Below are 25,596 nucleotides of genomic sequence, written 5' to 3' on the forward strand. Positions count from 1 at the left end.
TTATAGCGTTATGACAGGTGTACAGTGACGTCTCACTGTGGTCTATGATTTCCACACATGCTTCTTCAGTCCCAAATGAATGATGTGGAATGTGTGTCCCTGTACTCGTTTGCCACCTGTATGCTGTCTTTAGTGAGATGCATTCTCTGTCTTCTCATTACTTCAATGAGTAAAAAAAAAACTACATCAAAGCAAGAGGGTTTTTTTTTTTGGTTTTGTTTTTTAATATTTTGTCAAATGCATGGCTTGCGCATGTGTTGACCTATTCTGTAGTTTGCCTTTCAACCCCTTAGCATGGCTTTTTGAGAAGAAAGAGTATAATTTTAGGGCGGACCATTTTATCAGAGTTTCTTTTAGTGATCATGTGATCATATTTTCATTGTCAAAAATTCTTCACCAGAGGAAACATCTTCAAGAGTCTCACCTACATTTTGTTTCTAAATATGTTACATTTTACATCATAAGTGCATGGTGCATTTGAAGATAATGTTTATGAAAATATGACATTTAGGTTGACATGTAGTTTTTGCCTGGGAATTTGGATGAGGATTGTTCTACCGCTGTGACTGAGATGTTTATTTTTCTCCATGGAATGCTATCCTTTTTATTTTGACCTCTGTTAACAGTTTAGTTGAGGTAGCCATTGGTGGTGCATGCCTTTAATTCCAGCACTCAGGAGGCATAGCCAGGTAGATCTCTATGTTTTTGGGGCCAGCCTGGTCTACAGAGGACCAGGATAGCCAAGGCTACACAAAGAAACCCTGTCTCAAAACACAGAATACAAGACTGTTGAATATATTTGTTTAGGTCTTATTTTTCAGCCCTGCTTCTCTGTGTGACATCGTCCTGCTGTCTTTATTACTATACTTACACAATAAGGTTTGAAATTGGGTAGATTGATTCTCTTTGCTTCAATATTATTTTTGATACTGTTTTAGGTTCTGTGTTCTCCCCTCCCCCCAATCCTATAAGTATTTTAAAGTGGTTTGAGCTGTATCTACAAAAAACATGACTCAGATGTCAACAGGTCTCCCGTTAAACTGGTATACTAATTTGGGATAATTGAAATGTTCAATATGTTGGGTTTTTAGTCCATCAATATTATGTGTTTTCCAGCATACAAATTTTGTTAGAGTTATTTCCAAATTCTTAATATTTTCAGGAGTTATAAATGATATGATTTTGCTACCTACATAATCATTACTAGCCTATGGCTATATAATTAATATCTACCCACATATTTTGTCTTCTGAAATCTTACTGCATTCATATGTAATTTTCTACTTAGAAGTCACATTGTCTAAAAATAGGATAGTTTTATGTTACTTTCAAGTCTATGTTTTCCCTTCCCTTCCCTTCCCCTTCCCTTCCCCTCCCCTCCCCTCCCCTCCCCTCCCCTTCCCTTCCCTTCCCTTCCCTTCCCTTCGTTTCCCTTCCCTTCCCTTCGTTTCCCTTCCCTTATTTCCTTTCCTTTGCTTTGCTTTCTGTGTTTTACTCTTGTCATAGCTTGAATGTCATTTCTTATCCTTCTTTTCTTTTCTTGCCCTATTTCCCTGGATAGAACTTTCAATACCTTGTTGAGTGATAGTGAGAGCACTTATGCCTTGTTCCTAATTTTAAGGAGGGGTGTGAAGATAGTTTTCTAGCTCACTTTGAGATGAGGAAATTTGCTTCTATTTTTATAGTTTTGTAAAGATTTTTAAATTATGAATGGGTGTTAGATTTTGTAAGCACTTTTTCTGTTCAGTTGATATGGATGTGTGATCTCAGTTCTTGTCCAGGATCATGTTGGACTGTATAGATAGAATTTTGAATATGCAATAACTTGCACAGTCAGAATAAATCCCATTCTATTATCCACTGCATATGATTTGTTGTATTTATTACTAAATTCTATTTGCTAATATTTTTGCCAGGAATTTTGTATCTATAATTATGGAGGATTATTAGCTTTTATTTTCTCTCTCTTTTTTTTTTTTCGGAGCTGGGGACCGAACCCAGGGCCTTGTGCTTCCTAGGCAAGCGCTCTACCACTGAGCTAAATCCCCAACCCCTTATTTTCTCTTTTATGCTGTCTCTGTCTAATTTTAGTATCAGAGGGTATTAGTTTCATCAAAACAGCTTGTAGTATATTCCATTTTCCATTTAGTATTTATTCTATGGAATCAGCATTCATTCTGTTAAACATTATTGGGAGAAATTTTTTCTATGACCATTAGGGTCTAGTTCCTAAGTCCATCTTGCATAGTGTTTTAATTAGGAATTTGATTTCCTAATAAGTGACTTGATAGGCAAATGGCTTTGTAATACCGAGTGATGTTTTGTGGCTAAATTGTCCAAGTTAAAATTGCTTGTAATATTCATTTATTTTTGCTTTTGGCATCTTCCAGAGTTGTCTTGACATCTCTTTTCTCATTCTGAATATTGGCCTTTTGTATCCTCTCCCTTTATAGTTTTGCAAGAGATGTTTCAGGTGTACTGATTCTGGAACTATTTTTGTTGTTGTTTTATTCATTTTCTAGAATGGCTTTTTGTTTTTACTCTGATTATTGCTGGTTTTCTCTTTATTTCCTCTTTTTGGAATTTACTTTTAATCTTGAGCTACTGCCTCATCTCAGTGTGATTTAGATTGACATCTCATAAATGCCTATAACCTATTTTGATTATATTTACCCCAATATTTTCCCCTGTATCCACTGACCTCCATTTTCTTTCTTTCTTTCTATTATTGATGTGAAATATGTGATTTGCAATTAGCATCAAACATTTCCTTTTCGGGATACTTTAGTGGTGTAGGTACTGGCGAGTTGCCCATGCTCCTGTAAGTAATGTATCACCATATTTCTGTAAGTCAACCTAATTAAACTCTGGGATGCCAAAATAAATAATTAATAAATAAACAAACCATGAAAGTAGAAGTAAGACTCTTTGGGGAGAAAATGTTGATCAATAGAAGTGGAGAGATACAAGGGAGAATTTTGGCAGATAAATATGGTCAAAATACATTTTGACCATAAAATACATTTCATTTATATTTATGAAATGTCATCCTGAAATCTATCATTACATGTAACTAATATATACAAATAAATTTCTATTTTAGGATTACTTTCTTTAACAAATCTTGAATTTTATATGTTATATATTTATTGCCTTCATTGTAGTATATTATTTGTTTTTCTTGACCTTTTTTGTTTCATGTATTATTTGGTATATATTTATTAGTCCAAAATTATTTTTAATTGCTTTTGTTATTTCTTTTTAATTTAGTTAAGTGTCTGGCTAGAAAACACACTGTATGTTGTCATTTCTTTTAAGTGGTCAGGTTTCCATTTTATGTGCTATCTTAGTATGTGTCCCATATAAGTTTGAAAGTGGGTTTTATTTTACTTTTCAGTAAAGTGTTCAATAAAGGAGAATTAACTACTTTTGGCTGCTGGAAATGTTCTGTATTCTTGATGTTTTTGTTTCATTGTGCTATGAATTGTTGATGTTGGTTTATGAAGCAACAAATGATATACATATTGTGCAATGTATAAAAAACAATATGAAATTTAAAAGCCTGATATATAAATAAAGGAGATGGTAAGTACACCTTAAAAAGATGACACAGCTACATGCTTTATATAAAGCACCCACTTCTAATACAATGGAATAGAGCAAAAGTAAAATTATAGGAAAATACAACATGACAACATTAATTATTCAAAACCTTGAGTAGCACAGCTAGTTGCAAATAAATTAGGCTTAAGATAAAAAACAATTACCAAAGACAGGGGGAATTGTTATATGGCAAAAAAGGGTGAATCTACTGAGAGGACACTGTACTTTAGTATACTTGAATGGTTTTGAAAACAAAAGCAACCGATGTTAGAGACTCCACCCCTTCTTTCCACAACTGATGCTTGTGCATAGTAGAAGGAACAAGAACAACTATGTCTCGCCATCTTCCCTGAAGCAGAAGTCTATACCCTTGTTCTGAAAAGCATTTGATATAAAGTATTTGGTAAATGTATAATAAATGTAAGATTGCTTGATAGTCCATGATAAGCTGGTTTGATGGTTGAAATTAAGATTCCTAGGAAGCTTTGCAGGGTATAGGACTGTCCTTACACCTCTCAGACTCTGTGGATGAGGACTTCCGGCTCTGTCCTATTCCTCCTAATATCTTTGAACTTGCCACCGGCTTTCATTTGTCTTGGTGCTAGCCTGCAAGTCCTCTGCAGTATCATGTGATCTTGAATGATTAACTGTGTTCTGGTGAACCCATACTTAGCTGGTCCACACATGGCGATAACTGTCTGTTAATAGACCATCTTCACAATAATTTATATTTGTAATCCACTTCAGTCATTTCTTGATGTTTTGGCTTCTTGGAAAATTCAATGTAATGGTCATGAGCTTCAATTTCTTGTGTCACTGATACCTGCAACTGTTGAATTCCCCTGGTATAAAATAGTCAAACAGAAAAATGCAAATCAGGTGAGATATTCTTCCTTCAGGATATGAGCATTACAGAAAGAAATGAGAATTAGGTCCAACTAGTGGGAAGTTCTTAGAAACATTTATTTAAACGGCATTCAGAGTAATTTATTTTTAAGATATGAGGGATGAAAAATAAGCAATTTTTTTCTCAGTTGAGAGAGCAACGACTGCAAAACAGTTTTCTCTATTCTACTGGGGATATTGAAAGCCATGGAAGAAACAATGCATTTTTTTTCTTTAAGATTTTTTTCTAAGAGAAGAAGAGATATATCAATTTGCTGTTGGGACTTAACCTTGGGACTAAGGTACATTTCCTTCCATTCCTAAATAACAGAGAAAAGGAGGATGACTATCCTGAAATTTTCAGTCATCTCTAAATAGAATCTGACTGGTCTTCTTTGACCTGACAGCATTTTTACTGGCAGCGCCTCTCAAACCTAAACGCGTCAAGGTAACAGTTTATATTCTTTAGAAGAACGTTACCTGCTTGTCAGTCTGTCAACCTTGAAATATTTACTTCATTTCTAGGGATGCTGAACTCTCAAAAACGTGCTAGAAAAAAATTCATGGAGCCAAGAATCCTTAAGGGGCCTGGGTTGCAATGAACAGGTGAAAGTTCTTGAGCAATATTGGGCGCTTGCTCTTCTCCTAGATATCATAGCTTATAATCACTATCTAGAATTGTGGAATTAGTATAATGCTGGCGTGGCACTTTTCTCTTCTCCTCTCCACCACCACTGACTGCAAGACTGGGGTCTTATACCAGTTGCTCCTTGATTACTAATAATGGAATGTCATGATTCACCCTCACTGGATTCTGCTCTGTATTGTACCATTCCCAAATATGATGGTTAAAGCTGTCTGCATTCATATAAAGTCATATGGGACTACATTGTTTATGAAATTGGGGATTAAACCCAGGACATCTGAGACAGACTCTCCGCTGAGATACTTTTGCAGCCACCTGGGTAATTTATGAACAACCAAAATGTACACTGTGCTCTTCTGAGGCTGGGAAGTCTACGATTAAGTCACTAGCAGATTCAGTGTCTGGTGAAGGCTGCAATTATTACATCATTCTCTGATCCTCTTTTATAAGATGCTAATCCATTCCTGAGAGTAGAGCTCTCTGGGCTTAGTCACTTCTCAGGAGTTAATACAACCAAAAATGGGGATTACATTTCAGTGTGGATTTTGAAGGAACACAAGCTTGAAAATCTAAACAAAGGCAGGGTTTCCTGTCTCTTGGCTTGCACAAATAGCTTGTATCTGGCAATGGACCACTTTGTAACTAGTGTGAAGCTACCTGGCATAGATGAAGATCAAATTCATAATTCACGCTTAACTCCAACTCATCAGGTGAGCTATGAGAAAAATCTAAGGGCAACACTCAAAGAAAGACCCAATGACCAGGGACTAAGCCACTACCCAAAGACTATACATGGACTGACCCTGGGTTCCAACTGCATAGGTAGCAATGAATAGCCTAGTAAGAGCACCAGTGGAAGGGGAAGCCTTTGGTCCTGCCAAGACTGAACCCCCAGTGAATGTGATTTTGGGGGGGCAGTAATGGGGGGAGGAGGGGGAGGGGAACACCCATAAAGAAGGGGAGGGGGAGGGATTAGGGGGATGCTGACCTGGAAATGGGGAAAGGGAATAACAGTTGAAATGTAAATAAGAAATACCCAAGTTAATAAAGAGAAAAAAAAGAAGACCCAGTGAACTAGCTTATTGATCATTCGTAGGTCATTGGTTTAGAATGGTTTTAAAGTCTCAGCCAGATAAGAATGATAGGTTGTAGAGGCTGAACTAGATCCCTAATTTGCCACATTCTAATACCACAGCAGTTTGAAGGAGGCACTGGGCCTGTTAAAATGGTGTTTCTGCCTTAAAGCACGTAGTGAGTGATGAATCACTGGATGGATGAGGAAGTCATGTGCGTGGTGTGGTTTATTATACATTGTACGTTGTGTGCTCTGCACCACTGACCTGCTTATAATCAATGTGTGTTCTTTTGAATATTGATAAGAAGAGGGATGTGGTACTTTCTGTCTACCCCAGGGAGGTTTCAAGTATGAATAAGCTAACATTTTGAAGAAAAGGTTTATAAGCAGGTCTTTTCACTTGATAGCCAGAAAGGTCTGAATTAGTAAAAAGTCAGAATAAGTAATTGCTTAGAATTTTAAAAACCTCACATTCAACAGTGAGAACATTCATCAATGAGAACAATAATTTATTAAGTGGGTTAGTAGATCCATTTGTTGAATATATACAATGGTTCATAAGACATTTGTATTTAAGTGAATTTAAATCAAGAAGGTCCAATTCCAAATGTTTAATAGTATTTTGTCATTATGAGGAACTTGCTTGTTCTTTTTGAGATCTCAAGCCCATGAGTGCATTCCTTAACAAGCCTTTTGTACAGCAGATGACTGACCTAGGGTTGGTTTCACACACAAATGACCATAGATTTTAAATATAAAATAGAAAGGGCATAGTAGTTTACTATGAACATATAGCCTCAATTGGGTACAGTATAACAGTTGAAAAGTCCGAATAACTGTACTGGCTAGGTTTATGTCAACTTGACACAAGCTAAAGTCATCAGAGAGAAAGGAAGCTTCAGGAAATTCCTCCATAAGTTGGGCTGTTGGCAAGCCTGTAGGGCATTTTCTTAATTAGTGTTTGATGGGAAGGGCCCGGCCCAGATGGTACCATTCCTGAGATGGTGGTCTTGGGTTCTATAAGAAAGCAGACTGTGATAGCCATGGGGAGCAAGCCTGTAAGCAGCACCCCTCCATGGCCTCTGCAACAGTTCCTGCCTCCAGGTTTCTGCCCTGTTTGAGTTCCTGTCCTGACTTCCTTCAAGATGAACAATGATGCAGAAGTGTAAACCAAATAAGCCCTTTCCTCCCCAAGCAGCTTTGGTCATGGTATTTCATCATAACAATAGATCCCCTAACTAAGACAATAGCTAACTATGCACAACTTATAAGAAGGGATATTGGATGGTGGAAATCATGGGGAATTCTGTGAACTGTGCCTTCAATGCCATTAAGCACAACCCACTTCTATTATTAGTAAAATTAACACAATTCAGAAACATTTGGAGATGGTGCTCTTTGTCTGTGAGAGATTAGAGGTAATAACTGAGTCTATCTTTGTTCATATCACAGAATGGCAGCTCCATATATAGTGTTCTGCCTCCTCATTCCCACTTCTTGTCTAAGGTAGGAATAAAGAGACGACAGGTTCAATCTAAAAATATCCTTCAGTGTTTCATGCAAGCCTAGGGTTGGGTGACTTAGGGGTCCTGCATCTGTCTGGAATAAATAGATTCAGGACCCTTGCATTTCTTTCAGAATAATGCTTTGCACCTGAGACCTGACCAATAGGAAGAACGGAGCTTGGGCAACTGTTGCAATAGAAAGCTGCTTTTTTTTTTTTTTTTTTTTTTTTTGCATTGCCTTCTACTTTGCTCACTGCAGTAACATCTCAGCTTTGAAATGTCCTGTTCAGTCATGCAGCCGGTTCCCAGCAGTTATTTAAGGTTGTGGCTAATAGGAGAGTAGACATCCCTGGTATTTCCCAGAACAGAATGCTCATTCTGGGAATCTTGGGTCCATGTGACTTTCTGAGTCAGTGATTCACACTAAGACAGGGGATGTGTTTGGCATGACACAAGCCTGCCCATTCAAATACATCCCCCAGGAAAAAGGAGGGAGCTGCTGAAGAGTCTTCTCTGCTGACCGGAGCTCCCACTGTGTGCACAAAACACCCTGTCCCAGGTCCCAGGTGTGTGCAGGTTTCTAATTGCCAGTGCTGCACTAAGGTTTGGATAGTGAGAGAAGAGTTGCAAAATCACGAACAACACTGAGGGCGGTATTAGTTAGGAAGAAGGCAGCTTCCTGCACACTGTTGTAGGTGTTAGTGAGATTATCAATTGCTGGCTCCGGCAGAGACACAGGACTGGAGGGCTTGGGGAAATGTGGTGTCCCCTCTCTTCCCTGCTTCTCTCCCCTATTGCCAAGGTTATGTTTTCCCAGGGATCTGCACTCTGCACTTTCATTTCTGCAGTGAAATTAACTCCAGCGTGTCAGGTAAGTCTTTCAGCTCACCTTAAAGCAAAAGGTTTGTGAGCTGTGGTGGGGCTGGCCCTACCCCATCCTCTTTATATCGGATGTGTTTTCTTAGTGCAAAAGTAGAATTTGGAAGCTTAAATTGGGGGAGTAGAGGTTGGAAGGAGCCAGATGAAGTACGTGGCCCTTAGAGAAGAAGAGGTGGGGGGAGGTGAACAGGAAGAAGGAAGGAGACCCTGGCATTTTTCTTTCTAACAAACCTTACTGTTATTTTTTTTTTTCTTGGAAATTCTGCCTGTAGGCTGGTACATGGCTCGGGAACAGGGTCTCAGGCATGAATCATAACTGTGATGTTCTTCTCCCACCCCCTGCTTTTGGTTACCGCTGCATAAGAGGAGGCAGACAGAAGCAGGGCTGCACGCTGTCAATACAGGCTGCAGAACTCAATAAGCAGCCAGACAGGGAGCGAAATTGGAGAAGGCAGCTATAGATTTCTTAGGTTATTTCTCGTGAGTTTTTTAGAACTTGTGTGATCCAGGCTTGTCAGATACTATTTTGAGCTGGGCTGAGACAAACACATTCCCTTAGTGTACCAGATGTTGTCTGCAGCCTCCCAATTTCCAGAGGCACCTGGGTTGGCTTCCTTGTGGGGAAGGGGTGTCTGGGCAAGAGGCAGAGATGAGAGAATTCGAAACTGTGAGGAGGGAAATGACAGTTCTACTGCTCTAGCTTTTCTTAGGAATAGTAATGCCATTGCTAGGATGGTGCTAATTTATTTGGAAACCAAGGACTGTGCATGATTCAATACAGTACTTAGATCACAGTGGGTAGTCAGCAAATATATGTTGGTGGGCGAGAAGCACCAACAATCTATTGCTTTGGGGTAAGTTAAAATTGGCACATCATGTTTTACTTAGAATGGAATAATAATGCTCATTAGAATTATGAAGAAACATGTTCTGTTGAATCATAGAATAATCCCTTCAAGTGGAATTATTTGATTGCTCCTCGTCTTTGTCTATTTCATTATTAACTACCTAGTGCCATAGGATTTCAGGTAGCTTATAAGATAGATTTCATGGAAGTTAATATCGCAGAATACAAAATGAAAATGAGACCAGCTTCATCCAATAGCTGGTCTCCTGTGTTCTGCAGTAACACAGGTGCTGGAATAGAAAGCTGAGCATCCGTTTCATTTAAACATCCATTTCAGCTTCCTCTTCTGCCAACCCATGCCTGATGCTAAAACTGGGAAAGAAGTAGATGGCTGGCACTGCCTTCTTTGCATCTTAATGAAGAAAATATCAAGAGGTAACCATCGCCGAGGCAATTGAGTAATGCATGGTGACTGAACATTTTGCCTCTGGGAGACAATAAAGGAGATGATTGGGTGACCCTTCCCCATTCCTTGGGTTGGACTTGTCTCTGATAGCTGCATGGTGCTTGGCTTTCTCGCCACCACTCTTTGAAACAGAATCAGAAAGTGCATGGTCTCCCATTCCATTTTGCTTAATAAAATATTCTATTATTTTTTCAGCTACTAAAATATTCTATTATCACTGATATCACAGCCTCCTTGGTTCAGAATGTCTGCCGTGGGCTGTAGTGTACATACACGCCACATAGGCTGCCCGGAGCTTGAGTCTCTCTTACAGTGGATGCTGGGGACAGAGTTGTGGGCTTTAGGCATCTTATAAGTCTTGCAACTGAATGCTGGGAGAATGCCCGTGAGTCAAGGGGGTCTCAGACAGATGCCTATTGGATAGGCTGGGCTCAACTTATGTTTTCATCTATCTTAGAGATGGGGGTGGGTCATGTTAATCCATGGAATCCCCACCCAAAAAACCTATTGCATTAATAGAGTTCTTGGCATACTCCAAAAGTAAAATACCATGCTCTCCCTCCCTACATCCTTCTCCTTTCCCTTCCTCTGTAATAGGATTTCCAACTCTCCGTCTAGTCAAAGGTGGCCTGCGACTGAGACTTTTAACCCTTTCCCCTTCACCTCCTGAGTAGTGGGATTGCAGACATGTGTCACCATGCCTAGTGTATGCAGTGTCGATGATTGATCAAACCCAGGACTTCCTGCATGTTAGTCAAACACACTACCAAATGAGCTACATCTCCAGCCTCAGTAATTGTCTACTTTTTCTCCAAGTGGGATACCCGGCTTCCAGGAATTGTTCACTTTTTCGTCAAGTAGGATTCTCTACTCCTAGGTCTAGGGAATGCGGTTACATTGTCTCATTTATTTCTCTCAGGATAGAAAGAAATTTTATCCTATTTCACAGATGAGAAAACTGAGTCATGCATCATCTCATGTAGCTTTTCTAAGACTGCACAGCTAGTGAGTGGATGAATCTAGATAGAAAATGTTTACCTTAACTGCACTATAAGCATCAGTGAAAAGACTCATTCAGAAAAGGTTCATTTGTGAGATGGTACATGTTTGTGGCTGCAATGTTTGGTCAGGGGAAGTTCACCATGGAAGAGGAAGAATGAGAGTGAGCTTCGAAAGGTTGACAGACAACAAAAAGAAAGTGTCTTTAATAAGGGTGATGGTTATTGATTCATGTAATTGAGATTCACATCACCATGGTCTGGATTTTTTTGTCCCTGTCACTTCTTTTGCTGGCTTTATTGTTAGGCTCTACCTACTACTCTCTCTGTCAGTGGTCCTCAACCTTCCTAATGCTGCAACCCTTTAGTACAATTCCTCAAGATGACCTCCAACTATAAAATTATTTGTGCTGCTACTTCATAACTGTAGTTTTGCTAATGTTATGAATCATAATGCAAATATTTGTGTTTTCCAATGATCTTGGGCAATCCTGTGAAAGGGTCTCCACAAGGGAATTGCAACCTACTGGTTGAAAGCTACTGCTCTAGACTCTTGATTCCAACAGCTGTAGGATGACTGCAGTTTTCACACACACACACACACACACACACACACACACACACACACACACGGAGGGAGGGAGGGAGGGAGGGAGGGAAGGAAGAAGGGAGGGAGGGAGGGAGAGAGGGGAGAGGGAGAGGGGGAGAGGGAGAGGGAGAAAGAGAGAGATTTCTAGGATTCATTTTTTTTACATGTCTAAACCATGTTAGTGGGAAATGGAAAATAAAAGATTATTCAATATATTTTTCTAAAGAATATTTTGAGACTTATGAAAAAGAAATTTTTCTAGAAGAAAAGCAAGATAGGAAAAAGGAGAGTGGGTGTTTAGTAGCTCCTTGTCATCCTCTAGCAGAGAACTGAGCTGACTATGATAGTGGGATAGAAAGTCCCTCGTACAGAGTAGGGGAACATTTGGATCAGGAGAGTCAAGAATCCAGCAAAGTCTACCTATCAGAGTATCTGACTCTAAAGCTATATTGCCACAGTTGGATAGCTCTGTCTTGGACCTCCGAGATCCTTTGAATAATGAGTTAGAAATCAATGTAGCCGAAGACTGGGTCCATAGTACTGGAAATGTATGATTGACTATCCTTCCTATGAATGCTCCCAAGATGCCTTCTCTCTGATCCGAAGCTATACAAAGTCTGTTCCTTAGTTATTTAGTCATGCCCTGGCCACCTCTTTTGGTGTAACTGCTCCCCACCATTTGTATAGAAAGAGAGGGCCTCATGGCTTGAGAGCCTGATGCAGTGTCCTAAGGTTGTAACTACTTACATTTTACTTACTCTACACCATTGCCATATTTCCCCAGGGTTTTCTGAAGTTAGGAGTAGGGAGCTGTATCTAGTCTTCAAAAATGGAGTTCTTTTTCTTTTTTCTCTTTCTTAGAGAAGCATGAATAGATAAGAAGAAAGGACTCTGTACTGGAAATAATCAAGGCATATATTTAGTCTGGGTCCTATGTAGATAATCCCCTGTCTGACTTTGAACAAGTTTTTCTTTTTCTTTTTCTTTTTCTTTTCTTTTTAATTTCTGATACTGAGCCCTCAACACAGGTTTTTCCTTCTGTCTTCTTTCTGCAGCAAGAATTATTTTACTGTCAAGCTTTGTTATTCTAGAAGAGCATCCAGGGTTGTCCTTTGGAAGGCTGTTTCTGCCTGTTTGAGTCAAATTAGATGTAGCAGGTGCAAAGGGCTGAAGGAGACTCAATGGTTGATAGAATTATAGCCTGAATTTGTGGAGGCATTTGGTCTCCTGGACATTGACCCTTTGAGTTCTGTACTGAGGTGATCCCTCAGCTTTCCTGAGCCTGTGCTGAATTTATCTGTGGGTGATCACATTGCCCCTAGTCATGTTTGGAAATAATCCTACTAACATGGCTTCTCCTCTTCTTTTTCTGTTGGTTGTTACCATGGACTTCCTTTATGCATTTCACCAGTGTAGCAAGTCTTATTGTATATCCAAATCCCTTTTAAAACCGTGTCACCTCATTCATTCTTGGTGTTCCAATGCTGTGTTCGACCTCACTGGGCTTTTAAATTTCTAAAATTTGAATTTTGACAATCTCATACATGTATATGATATATTGTGAACATATTCACCCCATGGCTCCTGCGTATCCCCATTTCATCCTTAAAGGATTCCTTTATAAATACCAAATAATGTCATTATTGCTTTTGTGTGCATGCATACATGCATGTGTGTGTGTGTGCATATGTGTGTGTGTGTCCAGATATCCAGATGGCCTTAGATATATTCAAGAAATGAATGTTGTTGAAGCAATGTAGAACAAAATCATGAACTCCCAACCCTCTGCTGTGTGTGTGATAAACACAGAATTATTATCTCTATGAATAGTTATGGGAAAAAAAGATGTTCTCTTCCTTTTAGCTTACCGTGTGTCTGTGGTCTTCTCTCTATGTCACACAGGGTTTAACAAGAACATGGCAACTAAACTGCTTACATCCACATGGAACACTGTCCCGCGGTCTTCCCACATTCTTTGCCTGCTTCTCAACGGGCTCATTTTATCATCCTCTTTTGGCAGCCTTTGGGAAACCTGATCTAAGCCTGAGCAATGGTAGAAGTGCCTGCTTAACAGCTTGGCAGGGAGGAGAGGCGATTGAACTACCTGCTTACACTTCTGATCTCCCAAGCTTATGTCAGAGCAAGAAGATAATAGAAAAAAATTGTTAACACTGCTTGGGACTAGTGAGTCCACACAGTGGAGAGATTTATCACATGAAAATGCTTGTTCTTTCTGAGGCTGAATCTCATTCTCCATCGCCACTGCCTCCTTCCCTTCATTTTTTCCTGAAACAAATTTCCAGTATCTCTACTCAAGGTGCACTTGCTCTGGAAACAGAAACACCTAGTCGGCAGCTCAGAGCTCATGGCCAACTTGATGGCAGTTTAGGGATTGAAAAAACAGTACTAGCCTAGAGGAGCCAATTTTAGGGACTGCAAGACAATTCTATGGCTTTCAAAGCAGGAAGGCGAGGGAATTCCTGATGGGTTTCTCTGTTGCCTGGTGGAGGGCTCGGAAAAATGGTCTGAGTCTAAAATATAAGGCAGGTTAAGGTTAAAAGTGGGGGTTCCTGGGGGTGGCAGCACATCTTAGGTTGAGAATTGTTCCCAGAATGGCTTCTACCCACTGCATTTACTTATAAACCATTGATAGACACCACCAAATTGGGGCTGGTCAAATATCCTCTCCACAGAGTTCTAACCAGGGCTTCTATTTCCACAATTAGAGACCTGTTCCTAACACTGGAAGACGAAGCATAACTATATAAATAGTTTTACAGGCCCCCTGCCAAGGGTTACTCATTCATTCAATACATGCTTTTAAGGCTGACGATTGGGATGGCGTCTACAACTACAAAGGGAAGTAAGTCATTTCCCTTACTGCTGTGGAGCTCACAGTCATGGGGATGAGAAGGTCCCATGAGAAATGAAAACACAGAAAGTACCCATGACACATAAGTCCATTGTGGCTCCTTGTACTTGTGACTTGTGACTGAGTCATTGAATTGATACAACAACTTCATGATACACATCTGCCATTTGTAAGAATGGGCACTGGGACCCTGTACTCTTAAATATCTTTCCTAAAGCCAAGGAGTTAATAAGTTATTTGAAAGGAAAGGCATGTGTGACCCTGACTGTTCCCAACATCTCCAAAGTTGCCTTTGGGAATTCAGCATCATCCTCTTTCTTACTCAGCTGAGTAAGAAAAGACCTTGAAAAGACCTCAGATTCCTAACATCTTCATATAAAGTTGGCATTCATATGTTTGGTACCTGAGATGGGAAGAGAGGATCATGGGCATGGAGATGGCATTTAAAATGATACAGGGCTGCTGCATATCCTCAGATCTTTTTGATTTTCTTAGATGCACAAAGGCAGAGAGACATGATTAGGAATGCATACTTCAGTCTCTACTCTTTTCCCTAGACATGGTGACTTTCTATTTATGACACCTTGGAAGGTCTACCTTCATTTTAAATGGTAGGAAACCTAACCAAACTTCCTTAAGTACCAAAGGCATTTTAGAGGGTTCCCTCTAGAAGTGGCTCTGGATGTTAAAGGTAGCTTAATCTGAGGTCTTCCACAATGTAGTGCTGTCTCAAGGTTTCATCTTTCAACTTGGTTCTGCTCCTCTCTCACCTACTGATTGCAAAATTGGTACCACAGCTCCATGTCTTGCTGGGTGGGTTGATATGAGATTTTTCTTTCCCAAGGAATTTTTTAGAATCCTGAATTGTTCTATTGCTGGTCCTCTTAAGTTATCTATCTATATCTGGAGCTGTCATTGTACCCAAGGGAATAGGTAGTCTAGACCAATGGCTAGAACAATGGATTAAAAATGAAGAAATAGTTGATTCCTGGGGATTTTAAATATATATTCAGTGTATTTTAGAAAAAGGTGGTGAAATCCTCCATGGGAGACTTGTCAAGTGATGACAATATTGTACTTCCTATTGGTTCTCAGCCTTCCTTATGCTCCCTTTAATGGAACTCCGCATGTTGTAGTGATTCCCAATCATAAAGTTATTTTATTGCTACCTCATAACTATAATCTTGCTCCTATTATGAATTTTAATGTAAATGCATGATCCACAAGGTATCTGATATTTAACCCCTGTGGAAGTATCATTCACTCCAAAGGGGTCGTGACCCAAAGGTGCTGTTGGGTATTTTTTCCCATTCTCTCTAACTTTTTACTCATCAGTATTCTCACTCTGTACTCAGAAATATACCGTTGGGGCTCAAGGCCTAAAGAATGGGAAATAATAGAACAAAATGCCTACACTTGAATAAAATATCATTTTTATTTTTATATATAATTATTTAAATAACTATTTATGAAATGTATTTGTAAGTAGATTTATTCCCCTTCTAATACTTAAACCATAACAACTATGCAAACTAACATGATAGCCTGTGTGGATTGGGTACTTATATACAAACTGGCTTTTGCAATGGCCCTTAAGTTCTTTTATTTCTGAGCAGGAGTTCCTATTCCAAGCAGAGGGACTAAGCACATCTATGGTCCTACAGATGGTGCTGGTTGAGTGTCAGCATATGGGGAGTTATGTGGGTGGAGAAGCTGGTGTCAGGAGGGCTGTGTTGGAACATTGGACTCAAATCAAAGGCAAACTCTTAAGGCTTCAGTTGATGAAGGAAAATCTCCTTAGCTGAAAGATGTAGAATTTGAGCTGTGATGAAGAACAGACTTACTGTCCTGAAATGGCTCAAACTCTACTGGACATCATCCTGAGAGACGGTCAAGGGACCAGCAGTAGGAAAGTCAATGATACCTCCTAATGATTTTTTTTTCCCTTACCCATGAAAAAGGCAGCTTGATAGAAAAAGCTTATATTTCTTGGTTGGGTGGCTTGAAGTAATTTGCTTACACTTGCATGCTGATAAATATGGATCACAGAAATATCTGTGAGATAATGTGATATGAAGCCAGTAACAGCTTTCCACAGGAAACCGCATATTAAAGCTTAGTTTCAATTGTTTTTCTCTCAGTCTATAAGTGCTGGTCTAGATTCTCAACTATAAATTTTTTCTATGTACTCAACATTTGCCTTCCGAACACAGAACATGTTTAATAATGTGTGACTGAAATTAACTTGCTATTCATGTAAATCTTTTAAAAAATTATTTGATTATTTGTACCTGATGACAGAAAAGCAAAGGCTTTCAGATACATTTCGACCTTTCCCTTGTTAGAGTGCTAATCCTGGGTGAGAGACATTTTTATAGGACTCCTTGCTCTGCCCCCCAACTAACAGTATCATTTGGATAAGGAGATTAAATATCTTATCTCGGTGTCTTGATCTGTAAATGATGATATAATACCTTCCCACAAAGTTATTTTGAGGACTTGAGATGACTCAGTACAAAAACTGACTCTGTTATCATCTATACATGGTTTAAACCTCAGTCTTTGGGGTTTAAAACTTAAAATATCACCCGCATGCATGGCCGTCCCTGGATGGTTGTGTCCCAGAGAACCTCATCTGATGATACAAATTCACATCAAACCAAAGTCACCCAGAGTGGTGCTCCCATGGCTCCCTTAAGCATGAGGCCAAGGGAGATGCCAACTTGTCCATTGGGGTGAATGGATACTTCTTTGATTTCCTCATTGAAGGGAATCATTGCATTGGATGGGGGGTTGAGTTTCATGGGCCTCATTGGTTCTTTACCAATTCTGAGATTCTATGTATTCTTGATCCTTCTTCCTATTGAGAAAAAAACATATTTATAATTCCTTTATAATTGGCCTTAAACCAATTGACTTTTTCTTTACTATTTAACATAAAATACTAATATGTCTCAGGCCACTTGCCATATTTAAGTGGAAAATACATATAACATGTGAAAACATACTAGGTTTAGACATTCATTCATGTTACTTACTCATATTTACTTCTTGTTAGAAAAATAATAGGACAATACTCATTGGCTTTCTTGATATTGGATGGATCCATATGACCAAGTATGGCCCATGAGTTTCACTGAATATGATGTCTGAAACCACTGATCTTAGAATATGCTGCTGATGTGTGAATTATGGCAAAGCCACCATACAATCATTGTAGCTGTTCAGTGTGGGTTCCAAGGTGTTTGGTATAAAGAAGACGTAATTTTGATGCACTGAAGTACTTAGATTTTGAAGGTGTATTCTTAATGTTCTACCGCTTGACCTACATTGATGATACACTATGTTTACTCTAAGACAATAGCTAATGCTGGTTGGGTGTTTTCAATAAAGTAGGTGTTTGTTCACATTTGCAAATCCTTCTCTAGGCTTTGTGTTTAGTTGTATGTGAAGATTCATTTATTTTTACCTTTGTGTATGTACGAGTGACTATGTGTAAATATGTACATGAAACACGTGTGTCCTATGTGTGTCTGGCACCCAAGGAAGGCATCAGATCCCTTGGAACTGTTGTTGGAGTCAGTTGTGAGCTGCCTGATGTCAGTGCTTGGAACTGAATCTTCTAGATCTTCAGCAAGGCAGTGAGTTCTCTTCATTGCTCAGTCATCTCTCTCTATATGTTATTCTTAACCTCATATTTATATAGAAATTCACAGTCACAGTTTTTAAGCAAATTGTCCAAGGTCTTTGTGCCAGTGAGTAAGAGATTCCCATCATCTGACTTTAGAGTTGTATCACTAATCATTCTTCTGCGGCTGGTGTGATCACCCAATATTAATTCTGCCTTTACCCTTCTCTTGAACTGGATCTTCTCTAGTTATACTTGGAAATAATTTCCCCTCTTGACCATTACTCTGCAGTGTGGTGTAAGTTTGGGGAAACCAGTAGAATGGCTCACTGTGGTATCTAATGCCTGGCTTGTCACAGGAAATCTCTCATTTTCTTTGTTTTGTGTGACCACAGTTTAGTTTTTAAACAATCATTTTAAATCAAACTATATAAGACCTCCTGAAACAAGCCTTTTCCTTCCTAGTTTTGCTTGAAATAATTCCTATGATACATCAGATCAAATTTCTTAGGAGCGGGGCCTGAGATAGAGATTTGCTTGTGTGATCTGTTGGAGGAATGAGCTTGGGGAAAAGCTGTAAGGAGGTGAGGGAGTCAAGAAAAGCAGCTAAGCTGAGGTGTGGTACTGCTGAAGGCTAGTTCTAGCCTGATGACACAGGGAAGGCAGATCATGATTTGTAATACTGATCTTCTCATGCACTGAGGTGAGGAGCTTAACTTTTATAGTCATGCATTAGCCATTGGCCTTAGGTATGGTCATCCAGATGTCTCTAGGCAAAGAGACTCCTACTGGGTAAAGCCAAACATCCAAAAAAGGATATGGGTATGAAATAGTATCAGAAACCCCTGGATCTGCCTGGGGATAGACAAATATTCCAGATAATGCAACACTTCCAGTGTACCAAAACACATACCATACTGTTCTAGGATGGTGGATAACTCATTGCTCTTGGATTTTCTCTGTGGGATCTATAAGATCAAACAACAAAAATGGAATGAAGTGTGTAGGTAATGCAATGGTGGAATGCCATCTCAGCAAGGTGACTTGATTTCAAGAATCATAAGTAGAAATTTCCTGCTGCTATGATGTGATTACTGTGTCTTCCCCAATCTCTTTGTTGAAACTCAACACGATCATGGGTGGAAGCAGGTATTTAGGAAGGAGTAAAGTTGGATGGAGGTGAAACCATCTTGATAATATTAGTGTTATCTGAAAACAGTTATATCTTTCCCCTTCTTGCTCTGTCTTCCCTCCTCATGAGCTAAATGAGACCATATAACTACATATCTAAGACCAGGGCTCTCCAAGAACTCAATCTGCAGAGTAGCATGTGTATACGGCAAGGGAAGAATAATTGTCAACCATGTTTGAGGACTGCCTCTCTTGACTATTTCACTACAGATCATTAAAAAGCAGTCTTTTCTCATGAGATGTATAATCTCTACTATTCTGATACATGGCTGTATTTGAGCTAATGATATTTACTATGACACTTATAGCTTGTGGACTGGGTTAGGGATTTTAGAGAAAATGTCCTAGAGAACCTAGAGCTTCACTCTAGCACTGAGTGAAGACAGGTAAATTGCTATGGAAAGTAAAAAAAGAAGTGAATCTATTTAAGATTTTGAATTTTGTCACCCATGTGAATCAAACTCAACATAAGCTATGTAGTATGCCACTTTTGACTGTCAAGTGGATCTAGAGTTGTCAGATGAGATGATTTAACCTCCAATGAAAGTAGGTTTGCTCATGTGTTTAATTAGATCATTGTCTAAGTTGCTTCTGTGAGCTTTGGTTCATCTCTTTTAGTCCATGTTGAAAGTGGTCACATTGTATTTTACCACCAGATTACTGTCTTGCCATAATAGCTAACCCACCTCTTTGGGGTTTTTTTTTTTTGCTCCTGTGAGGAATTCATTCACTAAGAGGCACTTGATCCAAGTAGGACCTTTTGCTTCTATTCACTTTTTGATGATCAGGGTAACTGGATAAGAGGGACACTCTACTGTTTCAGCCCTTGCAGATTAGTTCAAATCACAGACACTTGTGTTCTTGCCAAATAAGATACTTTTCCCTCCTAGAAAGTGGGTCAAAGTGAAATAGTATGCACTTAGAAAATTTTATTAAGTATATGATAAGTACTTTGATGGCAAAAGACAAGGAAATTATTGTAAAAAAAAAAGCATAACAGGCCAGGAAACAAGCTCAATGACAACTTATCACTTACCTGGGCTCCATCCATAGCCTTTTCACTGGCCTCATCATCAGCGGTCTCAAAAGAATACCATCCATTAGCTACAACCACCCTAACTGATTTCCTGAGAAGCAAAGACAGCCCTGTCAAATCCTTGCTTGAAGCCATCATGGCCACTCCCCCTCTTGGGATGTATTGTGATGATGACTCCATTTGGACTACTAGGTCCTCAAAGGTTTGGTTCCTACCAGCATGTGCAGCTTCATCTTTCTTTGCTGGCCATCTTGAACTTTTTTATCTATTTACAGTGTTTCACTCCTCCACACTATTGTTTGTGTCCTTACCTTGTTGAGAACTTGGTTCTCAATTTTATGAGGCAAGGGCATTTTCTTCATGTTTTGGATGGAATACTAAGAGGCAGAGAAACTTTTTCAAGATTTCATTCATAGTGAATGGAGGAGTTGGGATATTAATATAGGCCATCTAATGTGGAGAGTGATATTATATCACTTTCTAAAAATACTATAAATAATGATTAAAGTTAATGGTATTGGTTGTTAACTCTGTGCTGAGAAACTTGGCATGCTCTTTATGTTATGAGGATCATCTCTGAACATCACCTTTAGAGTAACTTGTTAATATATTTATTTATGGGTTGGGGATTTAGCTCAGTGGTAGAGCGCTTGCCTAGGAAGCGCAAGGCCCTGGGTTCGGTCCCCAGCTCCGAAAAAAAGAACACACACACACACACACACACACACACACACACACACACACACATATATATATATATACATATATATATATTTCAATGGTTGAAACACTGGGACTTAGAGGGTCAGGCACATGTCCAAGGTGACACAGCTCATTCATGGTGGATTCTGGATTCATTTTCAGGTTCCTGAAACTCTCGTCTCACTTTTATTTTGGTTCAGACATATCCTCTATTCATTAATCCAGATTGCCCCGTCAGTAGCTAAACTCTCTTCCCCCCATTCTAGCTTCTATCTTTTATTCTTTCAAAACTCTATACATTTACATAATATATATTGGTCCTGTTCATCCATTACTGCCTCCCTCCAACTCCTCTTAGTCTTCCTTTATCTTCCTCTCAACTTCATGTTTCCTTTTTTAAAATATTTTTATTTTTTATAAATATTTTTATTTTTTATAAATATTTTTATTTTATAATAGGTGAACACAAGCTTACAAAAAAGAATGGTTCTAGAGACTAGATGGGTAGAACTCTGTTTTATACCATGATTGACACCAGAACATCCTGTTCATTCAGCATTGATCTGAATTTATTAGCTTTATGGTGGTAACCATGGCAATATGACTTCTGCTGACTTTCAGTGTCATTGACAATCAGGGCTCAACACAGGTGTGTGTGTGTGTATGTGTGTATTTGATTCTGACTCCGTATTGTACTAAGAAATGTTTTTTTATGGGAAGAAAGAATATTTGCATGCAGAGAATTCAATTGATGCTTTTGTACCCAGAAAATGAAAAGAAAAAAGATGAAACAGGGTCATTTGCTCATTTGACCTAAAAGACTGAGCAGAGAGACATGAAGGAAAGCATGTGGAGAATACTTTGTGAGGTTAGCTTGGCTGATTGGTAGATTTCCAACCTTTCTGAAATTATAAAAACCTATAAATATTTCCAGTCACAAACCTTGATGAATCAAGTGCATTCTCATACAGGAAATGGAATAGAGAAAAATTATATTGGTTTGCAAGTAGAGATTCATGCCTCACCATATGAGTGCCAGATATTTGAGATATGATTATTAATAACAAAGCCAGCAAGAAGCTATTGGGAGGGGTGAAATGACATTTATCTGCCCTTTTCATCATATGTATTATCTGGGTCACTATGAAATTAATGTTCACACTTTCCACCTCCAGGCAAAGCACTTACCCAGCTCACCTTGTGCTGCTGTCATTTGTAGCACTTTGGAACAAATGTGCAGCCCTGAGGTGAAGATGGAAAAAAAATATGTAGGTAAAAAAGGACTTAGGAGCTCAATTAAGAATGGATAGTCTCACCTAAAAACTATGAATTTCAAGACCACGCATGAATGGCTACTTTGATTTAAAACATTTCCTACGGACCTGGGTGATGATAATTGGAAAATCCGGGGCTAGTTAGAAGAGCATTGGCAGCTGAATGTCTGTTTATTTGGTGCAGAGGACCTAGGGCAAAAGTCACAGTTCTTGTGCTAAGAACACCATTTGGGTGTTGCTAACTTTGTTTAGAGACTGTAGGCCAGTGGTTCTCAACCTTCCTAATTCTGTGGCCTTTTAATACAGTTTCCCTTGTTGTGGTAATCCCCCAACCATAAAATTATTTTCATGGCTATGTCATAACTGTAATTTTGCTGTTATGAATCATAATGTAAATATCTAATATGCAGGAAGGGCTTAAACTATCTCTGTGAAAGAGCTGTTTGACTTGTAAGGGGTAGTTATCCACAGGGTGGGACTCACTGCTGTAAGCAGAACATCCAGTCCTTGACTCAGGAACCCTTGAATAGCTTATTACAAATGCTTCCAGATAGATGTATCAGGGAAAGAGGACAGAGATAAAAATGTTGGGTGTTGGTTACTTAGTGAGATCAGGTGGAAAATGTAATCAGTGTATGTACAGTACAACATAGGGACCCATCAGTCCTACCTTTAGGCCCTTTCCTTAGGAGATAAGAACACATTGCAAAAGCTTTGGGGGGTGTTATTGAATTATTCAAAATAATGATCAGCTAAATACCTTGCTGTTCTAACATAGGAGGCATAAAGATTTAATGCCTATAGTTTGGGTTATTAGGAATATTTCTGCCATTAAAAAACATGCTTCTGAAAAGTATTTAAATTATGGGGATAAGGGGGCTAGAGAGATGGCTCAGTGATTAAGAAAAGTAGCTACTTTTACAAAGGTCCAGGATCTATCCCAGCATCCAGGTCATAGCTCACAACCATAAGTTGTCCCAGAGGATCTAACACCCTTTTATAACCTCAATCAGCACTGTACACATGTGGTACAAAGACATACATGCAGACAAAACATAAAATACATAAATATAAAAGATAAAACAACATATAAAATAAAATAAGTAAGCCTTACAAAGTTAAAAATATTTGTAATTAGATATAAGTAGCTAGATGGTATGTGTGTATAGGTATACTGCTGGTTGACTTGGGTATAAAAATGTCTGTAAAACACTAGAAAATGGTCTCAAGGAGAGGACGACATAAACTCCATTTTAGAACCAGGCCTGACTATCTCCCACCCTTGCCAGTCATCAGTCCCAGACACTAGGCCATAAGTCATGGCTGTAGGAACAGACTCTAAATTCCAGGAACGAGGCCATAGAATCCCTCATCTAAAGAACAGCCTGGAGATGACCACAAGAATAGGGAAATATCTTGTCTCAGGATGCTGTGCTGGACATCCTTATATGATATGGGTATCTCATCCTGTGATTAAACATTCATGGCACAGGAATGCAGGCCACTGACCACCTGGATACAAGCTAATAGAAGCTGAGCCTGTGACATCCCTGGCATCCACCAATGAAGTTTTAGCTAAACTTTAACCCTAGCTAAAATTCCCATAGTTCCCTATAAAACGGCATGTGCACCATGATCTGGGTCATTGCCATTTTTGCAAGTGGCCTGACCTCTTGCTTTTGTGAAATAAAAACAATCTTGCCAATTATGTTTGCGAGTGCTAGTTTCTGGGTACCACTTTTGAAGTTAACACTTAAGAGAAATATTTAGGTTCTGCCAGAGCATGACAAATATAGAGGTGAGTGCTCACAGCCAACCATTGAACTGAGAATGGGGTCCCCATTGGAGGAGTTAGAGAAAGGATTGAAGGAGCTGAAGGGGCTTGCAACCCCATAAGAACAACAATGCCAACCAACCAGAGCTCCCAGGAACTAAACCACCATCCAAAGAGTACACATTGAGAGACCCATGGCTCCAGCTGCATATGTAGCAGAGGATGCCATTATTGGGCACCAATGGGAGGAGAAGCCCTTGATCCTGCCAAGTCTCAATCCCCCAGTGTAGGGAAATGTCAGGGGAGGGTGAGAAGGGGTGGGTGGTTGAGTGAGGGAACACACTCATAGAAGAAGGTGGAGAGGGGATGGGATGGGGGATTATGGATGGGAAATTGGAAAAGGGAATAATATTTGAAATGTAAATGAATAAATATTCAATAAAAAAGAAACATTTAATGGTTATCTTTGAGTCTAAGTGATTTTAATTTTCTAACTCAAACCCTTTACCAGCCTATACCCTATGCTGGTGTCATTTTGATTTTATGGTGCATTAAAGCAGAGGGTTGGTTTTAAATGCCCCACTCACTAACTAATGTTAGCTTCTGAATTTAGGGTTAAAAGTGACCCAGCCATCCTCTTAGGTCACTAGAGGATCAGAGAAGTGATGATACTCTCTACCCAAGTTTCTATCTTTCTCTCTGTCAATATTTCTTCACCCATCAGTAAGTGCCCCTGTACCCCCATATATAATTAGGCATTTCCTTTAAATGTCCTGCACACATCAGAACTCTTCTCCTCATGCTATTTCACTTCTGTTTAGGAGATGAATATATGATTCCTCTCTATTGGAAATTTTATATTTGCCACTTTTGAATATCCCTTGTCACTGACACATAGTATTTGACAAACAAATGAAGGATATTTACCATTCAAAGGTTTTGTTTGATTTGGTGGGGAAATAGATTCAGTATTCTGGAGTGGTCTGGTAGTTCATAGTACTTATGTGTGTGTGGGGGGGGAACTTGCCAGTAGAGTGACTGTGTTGTTTTGTTTTCCTGGGAAAGAGCTTCTGATTCAATATGCCAGGTAGTCAAAGCTTTGCGTTCTAATATGGGCCAATCAATCCAGAAATCAATCGATGTTCATTTATCCAGTTCAGATTATGTTCCCAGCACAGTGCTGGAGACATTAGATTGTAAAGAATGTCTCTTTCCTTCAGTTCCTTCAACAGTGTTATTAAAACTTGAAGAGATCAGAAGTAGGGAAGTGCTGAGACTAGAGATTCATAGGCTGATCATTGCTTGCAGTGAGCTCAAAGGACTCTTATGGTCCCTGGCATCAGATGGCACCGTCATCACTGTTGGGCTCAGCATCTGGAAAACCAGAGTTTGGCCTTCTCCCGCAAAGGATCATGCCCCTGACTAATTATTGTAAAGGTGCCACCTTAAAAAGCAAAAACATTCACAGCACCTACTCAAACTGTTTATTTACTTTACCACATGGAGTAGAGAAAGCAAACTGTTCCCAAATAGAATTATGGACTGAGAGGCTGAAACCTGTCTGGGTTGCATAGGTTTTTGCATTTTGTAGGTGAGACAGGAGAATTGTGGTCTAGCTTAATTAGT

General features: G+C 39.2%; 1 protein-coding gene across 32 annotated transcripts in view; it reads left to right on the forward strand.

The window, feature by feature from the left end:
- The window catches only part of Nrxn3 (neurexin 3), a 1,618,001-nt gene that overhangs the window by 217,841 nt on the left and 1,374,564 nt on the right, over positions 1 to 25,596 (forward strand). For 4 of the 32 annotated variants that reach the window (XR_015621673.1, XM_087552066.1, XM_087552067.1 and 1 more), the window contains exons 1-2: positions 8,418 to 8,585; positions 9,778 to 9,875. Coding sequence is in view for 3 of the 4 variants with exons in the window: in XM_087552066.1 (XP_087408192.1) it covers positions 9,797 to 9,875 (79 nt within the window). In the remaining variant the exon portion in view is untranslated. 32 annotated transcript variants of the gene reach the window in all.

The sequence above is a fragment of the Rattus norvegicus genome, chromosome 6 (genome assembly GCF_021556685.1).
Source record: "Rattus norvegicus strain SHRSP/BbbUtx chromosome 6, alternate assembly SHRSP_T2T, whole genome shotgun sequence".
NCBI lineage: Eukaryota > Metazoa > Chordata > Mammalia > Rodentia > Muridae > Rattus > Rattus norvegicus.